This window comes from Mauremys reevesii, linkage group 2, assembly GCF_016161935.1.
Source record: "Mauremys reevesii isolate NIE-2019 linkage group 2, ASM1616193v1, whole genome shotgun sequence".
NCBI lineage: Eukaryota > Metazoa > Chordata > Testudines > Geoemydidae > Mauremys > Mauremys reevesii.
Genome location: NC_052624.1, coordinates 184,200,187 through 184,213,536, shown reverse-complemented (window position 1 = coordinate 184,213,536; position 13,350 = coordinate 184,200,187). Strand labels below are relative to the sequence as shown.

General features: G+C 40.7%; 1 protein-coding gene across 4 annotated transcripts in view; it reads right to left on the bottom strand.

Moving 5' to 3' along the window:
- CARMIL1 (capping protein regulator and myosin 1 linker 1) overlaps positions 1 to 13,350 on the bottom strand; it is a 263,150-nt gene that overhangs the window by 116,761 nt on the left and 133,039 nt on the right. For all 4 annotated transcript variants that reach the window (XM_039524735.1, XM_039524736.1, XM_039524737.1 and 1 more), the window contains exons 10-11: positions 9,974 to 10,062; positions 5,922 to 6,016 (exon numbers count right to left, since the gene is read on the bottom strand). In XM_039524735.1, the coding sequence (XP_039380669.1) occupies positions 5,922 to 6,016; positions 9,974 to 10,062 (184 nt within the window). The remainder of the gene's footprint in view (positions 1 to 5,921; positions 6,017 to 9,973; positions 10,063 to 13,350) is intronic.

Here is a 13,350-nt window from a genome sequence, read left to right as displayed (position 1 = left end):
CCCCTTAAGCCTGGAGCACCCTCCTGTACCCCAAACCTCTCATCCCCAGCCCCACCCCAGAGCCTGCACCCCCAGTCAGAATCTGCACCCCTTCCCGCACCCCTGCCCCAGCCCTGATCCCCCTCCTGCCCTCCGAACCTCTCGGTCCCAGCCCAAAGCACCTGCCCCTACATCCCAAACTCCTCATCCCCAACCCCACCTCAGAGCCTGCACCCACAACCAGAGTCCTCACCCCCTCACACACCGCAACTCCAATTCTGTGAGCATTCATGGCCCACCATACAATTTCTATTCCCCGATATGGCCCTCAGGCCGAGAAGTTTGCCCACCCCTGTCTTATAGCCTCATCAGCATAAGGCCCTGGGAACCAGTGAGCTAGGACCTAGGAAAAGGTAATAGTAGAGAAAAACAAATGCAGTGGAGCCATTCAAGTCTTGGATAAGCAGGAGGCTAAATTTTTTTTAATCAGTCTGCCCCTTCTGGCAACATACAACAAAACTGGTGTCAGTTCCAGTAACAGAGCAGGAGAGAAAGACCAAGCTGCAACCAGGAATACAAGGAGAGCTTAAGAAGGAGACAAAGTACAGAGATGATTTTGAACATTAAGGTGTTTAAAAGAAACCAAGGGCGAAATCCTGGCCCCATTCAAGCCAGAAGGGCCAGGATTTCATCTTTAGACAGCCAATACACTCCACAGGTACCTCACAAAATCTAACAGTGCAGTGAAGGGAATCCAACCATGATTTAACACATTGTTCACAGTACAAAGCCATTACACTCAGCACTGTTTTTTAACAGAGACTAATTGTTAAATCTCAAGTAAACAAAATCTTTTAGCATTATCTGCACACAAACACCTGTTCTGATCTTCTATGCGAGTAACCATACAACATATTTATTGGAGCTCAGTAAGGTTAAAAAAAATCAATCTATTTTAACAATGGAAAATTACTTGTTCCGTCTCTTATTCACAGAACTGAAAACTACTACTATTATTGAATACTCTGATTGTTACATAATAACCGGGGTAAACTCCCAGTTCCTGTTGATGTGACAAGTTAAAAACAGAGATGTTTTCCATATTCTTTATCTGTAATTAACTATGATTTTGCATACATCTTTCTTATGACAAAGTCATATTGTTCCTTCCATTCGCGCATACAATCTCTAGTACGATTTGCATACAAAATATACCAGAACTTCTGAATTCCTCCTTAGATCTTATTTTGAATTGAATGAAATGCAACATTTGCTTACTGAAATTATATTTAATTTCTCTGCAATTTAAAATAGCTAAGTAACTTATTTAATTTCAGCATTAAGAAAATTAAACTTTTAACTGGCTGTTCAGCTGAAAAGATTTAATTAAGAAACTAGTCAAAATCCAAGTTTGTATGTCCATAATTAACTACTATTTTGCCTAAATTTTCTCTTGTATGTTATTACTTCTGTCTGTTTTGAACTGTTCTCTTTGTAGCATGTGAAATAACCAGCCTGACTTATAGACAAAAGATCTTCCATTATATCAAGTCTGCTTATGCTTTTGTTTTTTTTAACAAGAAAGAAACATAGTGAGCTTTCCTTTTAACCTACCTAAATCCAATTCTTAAAAAACAAAAGCAACAACTTGTATAAAATGTGACAGCCTTTTTCCTCCTCGTGACTATTTATTGTAAAGAAGTTAGTGTGGTTACTACAAAGAGTTTTGGCTGATCAAAAAAGGTTTTTCAAATTATATGGAAATGTTCACGAAAAATATTCCTGTGGTTTGAAATTCTGATTTCTCAACTACACAACTGGAAACAAAAAATGGTTTTGATTCATTCTGAAACAAATTGAGTGGAATCTAACTAAAACACTTTCAAATTCAGGTATGGAAGGGTATGTGCTGTTTAGGAAAGACCGATGCAAAGGTAAAGGTGGGGGAGTAGCATTGTATGTCAGTAATGAGGTGAAATGTAACGAAATAACTAGCAATGCAATGGATAATACGGAGTCTGTTTGGGCAATGGTCACATTGGGGAAGAAATCTACTAGAGCCTCCCCTGGGATAGTGATTGGGGTGTGCTATAGACCGCCGGGATCTAGCCTGGATATGGATAAAGAGCTCTTTAATGTTTTTAAGGAGGTAAATACTAATAGGAACTGTTTGATCATGGGGGATTTTAACTTCCCGGATATAGATTGGGAAACAAATGCTAGTAATAATAATAGGGCTCAGCTTTTCCTAGACGTGATAGCTGATGAATTCCTTCATCAAGTAGTTGCTGAACCGACAAGGGGGGATGCCATGTTAGAGCTGATTTTGGTGAGTAACGAGGACCTTGTTGAGGAAATAGTTGTAGGGGACAACCTTGGCTCGAGTGATCATGAGCTAATTCGTTTCAAAATAAATGGGAGGATAATCAAAATTGCATCTGAGACTAAGGTATACAATTTCAAAAGGGCTAACTTTACTAAATTAAGACGATTAGTTAGGGAAGTGGATTGGACTAACATATTTAGAGATCTAAAGGCAGATGACGCCTGGGGTTACTTCAGGTTGAAGTTGCAGGAGTTGTCAGAGGCATGTATCCCGAGAAAGGGAAAACGGCTCGTAGGTAGCAGTTTTAGACCGAGCTGGATGAGCAAGCGTCTTAGAGGGGTGATTAAGAAAAAACAGAAAGCGTACAAGGAGTGGAAAATGGGAGGGATCAGCAAAGAAACCTACCTTATTGAGGTCAGAGGGTGTAGGGAAGCAGTGAGAAAGGCAAAGGGCCGGGTGGAGATGGACCTAGCGAAGGGGATTAAAACCAATAGCAAAAGGTTTTTTAGCCATATAAATAGGAAGAAAACCAAGAAGGAAGAAGTGGGACCGCTTAAAACTTTAAACGGAGTGGAGTTTAGGGATTATCTTGGAATGGCACAATATCTGAACAAATATTTTGCCTCGGTCTTTAATGAGGCTAATGAAGGGCTAAGGAATAGTGATAGAGGGACTGATGGGAATGAAGATATAGGGGTAGACATTACAGTATCTGAGGTAGAAGCCAAACTTGAACAGCTAAACGGAAGTAAATCGGGGGGCCCGGATAATCTTCATCCTAGAATATTAAGGGAATTGGCGAGTGAAATTGCAAGCCCGTTAGCGATGATTTTTAATAAATCTTTAAACTCGGGGGTTGTACCGTTTGACTGGAGATTAGCTAATATAGTTCCTATATTCAAGAAGGGGAAAAAAAGTGACCCGGGTAACTACAGGCCTGTTAGTTTAACATCTGTAGTATGCAAAGTCATGGAAAAAATTTTAAAGGAGAGAGTGGTTACGGAGCTTGAGGCCGATGGCAACTGGGACAAATTACAGCATGGATTTACGAAAGGTAGATCGTGCCAAACCAACCTGATCTCCTTCTTTGAGAAAGTAACAGATTTTTTAGATAAGGGAAATGCGGTGGATCTAATATATCTTGATTTCAGTAAGGCGTTTGATACGGTACCGCACGAGGAATTACTGGTTAAATTGGAAAAGATGGGGATCGAAATGAAAATCCAGAGGTGGATAAGGAGCTGGTTAAAGGGGAGACTGCAGAGGGTCATATTGAAGGGGGAACTGTCGGGTTGGAGGGGGGTTACCAGTGGAGTTCCTCAAGGTTCGGTTTTGGGTCCAATTTTATTCAATCTATTTATCGCTGACCTGGGAACCAAGAGTAGGAGTGGGCTGATAAAGTTTGCGGATGACACCAAGTTGGGAGGTATTGCAAATTCGGAAAAGGATCGGGATATCCTCCAGGGAGATTTGGATGACCTTGTAAACTGGAGTATTAGTAACAGGATGAAATTCAATAGTGAGAAGTGTAAGGTTATGCATTTAGGGATGACTAACAAGAACTTTAGTTATAAGCTGGGGACGCACCAGTTGGAAGTAACGGAGGAGGAGAAGGACCTAGGAGTCCTGGTTGATCGTAGGATGACTATGAGTAGGCAATGTGATGTGGCGTTAAAAAGCTAATGCGGTCTTGGGATGCATTAGGCGAGGTATTTCTAGTAGGGATAAGGAGGTGCTAGTCCCGTTATATAAGGCGTTGGTAAGACCTCATTTGGAGTATTGTGTGCAGTTTTGGTCTCCCATGTTTAAGAAGGATGAATTCAAACTGGAACGGGTACAAAGAAGGGCCACTAGAATGATCCGAGGAATGGAAAGCCTGTCGTATGAAAGGAGACTTGAGGAGCTCGGTTTGTTTTCCTTAACCAAAAGAAGGATAAGAGGAGATATGATTGCACTCTTTAAATATATCAGAGGGATAAATACCAGGGAAGGAGAGGAATTATTTCAGCTCAGTGCTAATGTGGACACGAGGACAAACGGATATAAATTGTCAGTCAGGAAATTTAGGCTTGAAATTAGACGAAGGTTTCTAACCATCAGAGGAGTGCAATTCTGGAACAGCCTACCAAAGGAAACAGTGGGGGCGAAGGACCTCCATGACTTTAAGATTAAGCTAGATAAGTTTATGGAGGGGATGGTATGATAGGATAACGGGCTTAGTCAATAGGTCAATTAAGTGCCACACTGGTAATTAGTACAATGGGTCAATGATAGGATATTGTTAGCCTTTTTCCAGAGGGTATGGCTGGAGAGTCTTGCCCGCATGCTCAGGGTTCAGCTGACCGCCATATTTGGGGTCGGGAAGGAATTTTCCTCCAGGGTAGATTGGCCCTGGAGGTTTTTTGCCTTCCTCCGAAGCATGGGGCAGGGGTCGCTTGCTTAAGGAGTGGGTGGATCGGCTTATGTGGCCTGCATCTTGCAGGAGGTCAGACTAGATGATCATAATGATCCCTTCTGATCATGAATTCTATGATTCTATGAAATTTGTGGGGTGAGCCTCCCCCCCCCCACACCTTTCCCACTGTATAGAGAAAGGGAGAGATGGGGAGATAACCCACCCCCATTCGTCTTCCAGTGACAAGTAAACATTTTTTGTTTTGAATTGTTTCCTCAAAAACAATATGAAACAAAAGGTTTTACAGAATAGAATTCCTATTTTTCAAGCAGCCCTACAAATGATGTATTAAGGGTGTGATTGTGAGAATGCCCTGTGCATGGAATGCTTAAGTGAAGTAAACGGGAAATCCATAAACACGGTGCTTCCAGGATCAAGGTTAGACTGAAAATTTTATTTTAATTTAAAAATAGAATTTTCAGTTTTTAGGGTGGTGGGTGGAAAAAGAAGAAAGAAGGGATGGGACTGACTTGAGTCTAAACTGAAATCACTCAGAAATTAAGGCCTAGATTCAGTAAAGCTGAATCTTTAAGCATGTGCCTGTCTCTCATTGAAGTCAACAGGATCATTTGGCTGTAAAGGGACAGACTTACATAGATACTCAGTGTAAGGGCTGCACTGAATGGGGCGAATTGTTTACAATATGGAGCACTAGAAGGGAGCTAAAAAATGGACAGCTTCAATGCACTTAGAAATATTTATATAAGCACAGATGAATTAAAGAGGTAGTCCTATCTGCTAGGAAACATCTGGAATACATAACCCAAGGAACAAAGTTGTGTGTCACTCTCAGACGCTCCTTAAACCAATTTTGTTACTTTTTAAAATATAGTATTTGAAACCCTCTTTTCTCTCCAACCCAGGCACAGTGCTTCTCCACTGTCAGCTAGCTCAAAAGTGATCTCTGTGAAGCCAAACAAACCCAACTTTAATTAAATTCATGGTTACACTAAAACCGTTCAATACCTATTGGTAAATCTCAAACTAATAGACATTTGCAAACTAAAAAAAGAAAAGCAATTTGCAGTGACCTATGAGCAACAGATATTTACGATGCAATTACACCAAGCACATGCTCTATTATTCAGGCAAAGGGGAATGAAGTAGCACTAATCCTCTTATTTTGACTGTATAAAAGGAAAAATGTAAATGTTATAGTACCTCTGTCCTCAAGAGGGTTGCTAGCAAGGTTAATTGTATGAAGTCCTGAGTTAGGATTATGGGATAGGGCATTGGCCAGTTTCTGTGCAAAATCTCTGCAAGAAAATAAAACAAAAGAAGATTATATTATCTCTCACATTAACACCATATTCAGAGGCTTAAAATGACCCAATTACTGGAAAGAAAGGAAATGGCCAAATTTGCCAGTTGCAGACATGTACAGTATTTCCTAATTGCACAATTTGCTGTCTTTCAACAGCAATCTTTTATTTATACATTATCCAATATCACACCAAAGGATGCCCATCCATAGCTCTGAGTGCCTTTGTTTTTTTTATAATCTCAAACACAGCAAAATAGGAGTTCTAAAACAAACTGTTCAAAGCAGTCCCATTTCTCCCGCCGACCACATCATTTGATCATCAGTCATGTGATCAGTACAGTTTAATCACTGGCATGCTTTCCCAGAAATCCCGCCCTCAAGTGCATCAGTTCTCCATCAGACCTGCTCAAACAAATAGGCTTTGCAGCATATCCAGAAGGTCAACAAACAGGGGCTATTTCTGACCTTGTGGCATAGGTGCAGGAACCAGAGGTGCAGGGGGTGCTGTAGCACTGCGTAGCTTGAAGTGGTTTCCATTATATACCAGGGTTTACAGTTTGGTTCAGTGGCTCTCAGCACCCCCACTATACAAATTCTTCCAGCATCTCTGCCTTGTGGGAGAGGAGGGGAGATACAATTCCAGGAGAAATGGGCCCTTATGGACAACTCTCTGCTGGCTCTCTTTCATAATCAGGAGAGTCAAGCCCAGGGGCCTTTGCTGATCAGAACTGTGGCAAAATAGCCCAGGGAGAGAGTCAATCTCTCCAGCAGGCAGGATTAAGCTGTTTAGGTCTCTGCAGGTCTAAATAAACTCTCTAGACTCCACCCTGAAACCAATAGGCAGCTTTTAACCACTAACTTTTGGTTCAATCTGCTCTCTTTTCCTTACTAAAGAACGCTCTTATTTCATGTAACCAAGAATGAGACACAACATAGCTAAGTATCAGAGGGGTAGCCGTGTTAGTCTGGTTCTGTAAAAGCAGCAAAGAATCCTGTGGCACCTTATAGACTAACAGACGTTTTGCAGCATGAGCTTTCGTGGGTGAATACCCACTTCGTCGGATGCAAGTAGTCCTAAATAGCTAAATACCTCATTAATTTTGTCAAAAGACAAGAACTCACTTTAGGGCAAATCCTGCCTACAGAGCACAACCTAAGTGATCATTCTGTCCACGAGGGGGTACATAAGAACCAATAGAGAAGGAATCCTCTCTCTGGATATGGAGTAGCAGTGGAGCCCTGAAACTGCAGTCACCTCAGCAGTGTGTGGCCAATGGTGGTCATGTGCACCTTTGAAACAGTGAAGAGGCTTTTTTTTTTAAAAAAAATATTGGGGCGAGATAAAAGCGGATGTCAACAGCGAGCAAATAACCACATCCATCAGTTTATCGCAGGAAAGACATGATCATGGGCTGACTCAAGATCAGTATCAGTATCATCAGGCAGGTGATATTCGAGCACAGACACTCATTAAGGAGAAGGTGCTGTGTATTGGCAGGGCCTATACTGTTTTGAGCTTTAACAACTTTTTACAACTAATTTCCTCCTTCATTCTTCTCTTACCCCTTAACCGCTGTTAACACCACAACATTTTTGTCTGTCTCGGGGCTTGATTCAACACTCCACCCTAATTTATGTCCCTTCCTCATACTGCCATACCCACAGACCAAAATTTCCTAACATACCTCTTCTTCCCTTTAGTGATGGAAGGGTGGCATTGGCCAGGAAACCATCCAGCCAACTCTGCCAGATTTCTGCCAGCAGACAGGTCCCCAAGCTCAAGGGTTATGCTCCGGTGGCTATCTTCTGCCACTTTAAGGTGACAAGCCTTACCAAACCAGAGAATCCAGTCCTCTGATTATTATATGTACCCCATTCTCCCAATGTGGCCTACTTACTTAGTGTACCTTATTTCAGCAAACTCACTAAGCTTCTACTGCACTGTCCTTACTTGTCATTCTTCCTTTTCAACTAAAAGCCAACATCCTTGCTGGATAAGTTCTGTCCCAATTACTCATCTAAATAGTTATCAAAATGCCACTTTCTGCTTTACATAGGGAAACTTCCCAAGGGACAAAGAGCGATCTCTCTCATTTTTGTTAGGATACTACAGCAGTGGTTCTCAACCAGGGGTATGCGTACCCCTAGAGGTACACAGAGATCTTCCAGGGGGTACCTCACCTCATCTAGATATTTGCCTAGTTTTACACCGGGCTACATAAAAAGCACTAGCGAAGTCAATACAAACTAAAATTTCATACAATGGCTTGTTTATATTGCTCGATATACTGTACACTGAAATGTAAGTACAATATTTTTCCCATTTGATTTATTTTATAATTCTATGGCAAAAATGAAAAAGTAAACAATTTTTCAGCAATAGTGTGCTGTGACACATTTTTATTTCTGATTTTGAAAGCAAGTAGTTTTTAAGTGACATGAAACTTGGGGTACACAAGACAAATCAGTCTTCTGAAAGGGGTACAGTAGTCTGGAAAGGTTAAGAGCCACTGTATTACATATCTGGGATAAAAATTTCAAAAGCACATAGAAGTCCCATTAAAAGCCAATGGGACTTAGGTACTTTTGAAATTTACCCTTAATAGCATTTCTCAGCTCTGACTATGGAAGTGGTCATAACTCCCTAAAAATGCTTTGTCTGTAGTCTATGCCAAGTGAGGAAAGCCAGTATCAATGGGATGAATACATTTCTTCCCAGCAAATAGACATTATAACCTGCAGAACTGACAAATACACCTTTACAGGGACAGATAGCTAATGCTGATCACAGCAGAGAGAGACAAGGTCAACATGCCAAGTACTCTGAATGTATATGGTGCCACAAAATCAAAAGTCTCAGAGATGATTGTCAGTCAAGCTCTATTAAAGACAAAACCAGACCTGTATATGACAATGTAGGCAATGTGTCATGACAATCAATAACCTTATAATAGTATCAAATTGTTTTTACTGTGTAAAATGACACAAAATATGAAGAAATTAATGATACAGTCTGTTACTCGTTACATTTTGAATGATGGATATTAAGGCACTGGACTGGAGATCAGGAGATGTGTTTAATTCCAACCTCTACCACAAACTTCGAGTTACTTGGGGAAAGTCACTTACTCCCTAGTACTTAAGTTTCCTATTTGTAAAGCAAGGATAATACTTCCTTTTTCCCACCCTTCTGGTTTCTCTGTTTAGATTAATAATTCATCGGAGCAAGGACTGTATCTTACTATCTGAATATACAACTCCTAGCAGAATGGGTTGGGGCAACTATATGCTACTCCAACTCTAATATGGAGCATACAACGTACTTCTAAAGGGCCACGGCAAATCCTAGTTTACAAATTTAACTTTTGGGCTAATTCCTAGAGATTGTAAGAATTTGCTGCCTCTCTCACAAGAAATGGAGGTGGTTAAGGTACTGAAATAGTGCTGGAGTATTTAAGCATGAAATTGCCTTAACAGACTGTGTGTCCCACCAACAGAAAAAAATCCATACTGCAATCTGTTGTCCAACAGTATTCCTTATTATAGTGAAGAAACTGAACACGGTGTTTTCTAAAAGAGCATCAAGTTTTTCATATCAACGTTGGCAACTAAGTTTTGAGAGGAAATCGTGAGTTATCTGAGGTTCAAATCACTTCTAAAACTGTCTGTTCTGCACAGCTACCAGCTGTTCAGCCAGCTTCTTTGTTTGTAAAGGAACAAGTAAGTATAAGTAACAGCCTCATTTTCACAGGTGCTAACACATGCAGTCCCCAGAGACTCCAGTGGAGTTTGTGAACACTTACACCCTCTAAAAAATATGACCATCAGCTCTTTGGAACAGGGTTGTAATTTCTGTATTAGCTATTTTACCAGTTCTATCACACAGTCTACTTTCTATGATCCTATGGGTAAATCATAACGAATGTAATTTTTTTTTAAAATTACTTACGTTCTAAGCCCGGCATTCTCTAATACCAATTCTTCCAATCGATTGGATCTACTCACCACTCTCAGGATCTGCTCACAGACATCAGTGGACTGCCATGAAAATGATATAACAATATTACTAAAGGAAAAACATTCATACGTCACTGAAAATATACAGCTATAAGCTAGGAATAGCCTCATGTAATGAAGCCCTGGCCATAACTGGATCTCCTAGGTGTCTCCATAATACAAAAAATGAATAATAGTAGCAGAAGCCTTCAAAACCCAGTAGGAGGACGTAAGATAGAATCTTTCCCAAATGAATTATTGCTAAGTGGGAAATTGGTAAGCGAGAGGCAAACTAACAGAGAGTCATTCAAGGTGTAGGCCAAAACAGGACAAAACCTTATTTCTGACAGAAAAACCGTGTGATTAACAATATTACTTATTTTAAAACTTTGTGTCCATGATAATCTTTTACAGAACAGACATAATTAATAAGCCTGAACTAGAATGACCACAAAACCAGAAACAGGAGTATAATGCAGACCCACAAGGGATACATTCTGGCTGCAGGCACTCAATGAAAGACCTTTGTGGTTGGGGAGTGTGCTCCAGGTATTTTAGTGTGGATCCTGCTAAGCCACACAGAGCCATTACAAACCCCACCATGTTTATATTAGTCATATTTTGTAATAAGTAATTTGCATGGGCAGCTGTGGGATCCACGATGAGCCAAAACAGAGTAAAACAAAGCTGGTTTTATGCTATTAATTTGCTAATGTTGGAGACGGTAAAGGTGAAGAGAGAAATTTTGTAGTTTTAAAATTTTACTTCAGCTGTGATCCCAAGAGCTACACACTTTTATTTTATTCTTTGTTTTGCTTTTGAACTCTGTGGTCCCCCAACACACAAAATCAAGGTTCCATTAGAGGTCTGAAGCTGAGCTTTTGCCATGACCGTGACAGCTAAGATGATTTTGCTCAGGCCAATAAATCATTCCCCATTAAAAGTGCCCCCAGGACACTCGTATTGGGGTCCGAGAGTCTATGTTTCTACCTGGTGTCTGACCCCACAGATCAATCAATTTCTAAGGCTAAATTTTTTAGCCTTTTAGCTTTTCAGTCTAGTTCTCAACTCATTTAAAAAACAACTCTACAACACAGAGGGGAGAAAAATCTACTTTCAGTCCTCCTTTTACATAATGCAGATTGTGTGGTAGATTGGTGTTTTAAGGACTGTCACTTTTCTATCACCACAAGCATTGATTCTGCACTCTTATATTTTAGTAACAGAGAATATGATCAATGGTGGTATACCAGTGTGATTACAAAGGAGTGGTTTAATCTGTTTGTGAGAAAGATACAGCTGTGTCTACCAAAGACAGTGCCATAACGGGAGATGCAAAGAGCAGTACATAGTATTGATTCTGGATTTGTTTTTCTTAAACCGGCTCTCAGTAATGTGGATTTAGCAATCAATCAGCTTTTGTATTATCCTCCAGATATTTTTGACTGCCAGCTTGAGTGCATGGAATTAAGGAGTTACTTTAAGAAGTGGGTTTATTTTAGAGCCGTACAAAACTTGCTAATTGGATTCAATCAATCAGTTTCAGCAAATCAAAGACACTAGGTTCCGTTTGCTAAGATTGCATCTCCTGTGGGTTTTTTTTGTTTTGTTTTGTTTTTTTGAAGTTTTATGTTTGTACAAACCCCAGAACTCCAAAGAAACCTCAAGAAAATCCCAGCAAAATAAAACAGTTTCCTAAAGAAACCATAGTTGTATCACTCTTTCCCTCTACATATATTCTCTAATACACCCCTCCTCAAACACGGCTCCATGTCCCTTCTCATCCTCTTACCCCACCAGCAACCCCTTCAGGTGCCTTTTTGATGGGCCTCACTGAGCTTTACTATGTGCCCAAAGCTTTCAGTTGGTTGACTGAGCCTATCGCTGGCTCACTCCCAGATTTTCAGGGGATGAACATCAAATAAGCTTGTTGTTATTAAACTCCTCCACACAAACATCCATATTGGTGTCCTGAAAAAAGTGCAATGTCTGACAGCAACCCTAGTCAGCTCCTGGAACAGGAAATAGTCCAAGCACTGCTGGTTTTGAGGTTTCCATGCTAAAAGGTTTCACACCACTGTAGTTTGCTTAGTGATCACGAAAGCAAAGGGCTAATTGTCACTTAAATTGAGAGACAAGGTTGTGAGGTAGTATCGTTTTGGAACCAACTTCTGTCAGCAAGAGAGACAAGCTTTCGAGTTTAGGCCTTGTCTACCCTGGCACTTTCATCGTTAAAACTTTTGTCACTCAGAGGTGTGAAAAAAACACCCCCCTGAACGACAAAAGTTTTAACAACGAAAAGTACCGGTGTGGATGGCACCTCGTCAACGGGAGATGCTTTCCCGAAGCTACCGCCCCTCGCTGAGGGTGCTTTTATTTTGTTGCCAGGAGAACTCTCTACTGGCAACAAAGAGCAGCTATACTGCGCACCTTATAACAGCGCGGCTGCAGAGGCACAGCCATGCTGTTGTAAGGTGTGCAGCGGAGCCATACATAGACCTCTTCTTCAAGTCTGGGAAAGGAAGTGTCATAGCTAAATGCAAGGTGTAACAGATTGTTTAGCATAAGCAGTTAGCACATATCCTAAGGAACCATTCAAGGTAGACTGGCCTGTTAACACCTCTTGCATTCAAGAGACAAAAAGAGGGGGTTAGTGGATTACAGATTGTTGTAATAAGCCATAAATCCAGAGTCTCTGTTCAGTCCATGATTTTTAGTATCTAGCAGTTATGAATTTAAGCTCCCAGGCTTGTCTTTGGAAAGTGCTGTGCAACTTTCTTTTGAGGATGAGAACTGATAGGTCAGACAGTGATCGCATTGTGAAAAATGTACCCACAGGAACTCTATGTGGCTCAAAAGCTTGTCTCTCTTCCCAAAGGAAGTTGGTCCAAGAAAAGATATTACCTCTCCTAACTTGTGTCTCTAATATCCTGGGACCGAAATGGATACAACTACACTGCATATTCCAATTGAGAGTCAGACAAGGCAGTTCTAAGTAGAACTAGTTGAAAAATTGGATATTTTACCCCGCAGAAAATTTTGACAAAATGAAGACAAAAGTTGAGTTGTCTAAATTTTCAACATAAAATTTTGATTTTGGCAGAAATGCAAATACCCAAAGATTTCAGATAAAAAACAAAGATTCCAATTTAAAAATGCTGATGTAGTACCTCATGGGAGTTGTAGTTTGGATACCTTATGCTCCCACTCTCCCCTATAGGCCAGGTTTCCTAGTCAAAATATGTCTCTCGTGATGCACCACAGTCCCCTTCTTGGTGAGAGGTGCATCACTGGAGATGTAGTTCAGCTAGGAAGCCGGGTCCACAGAGA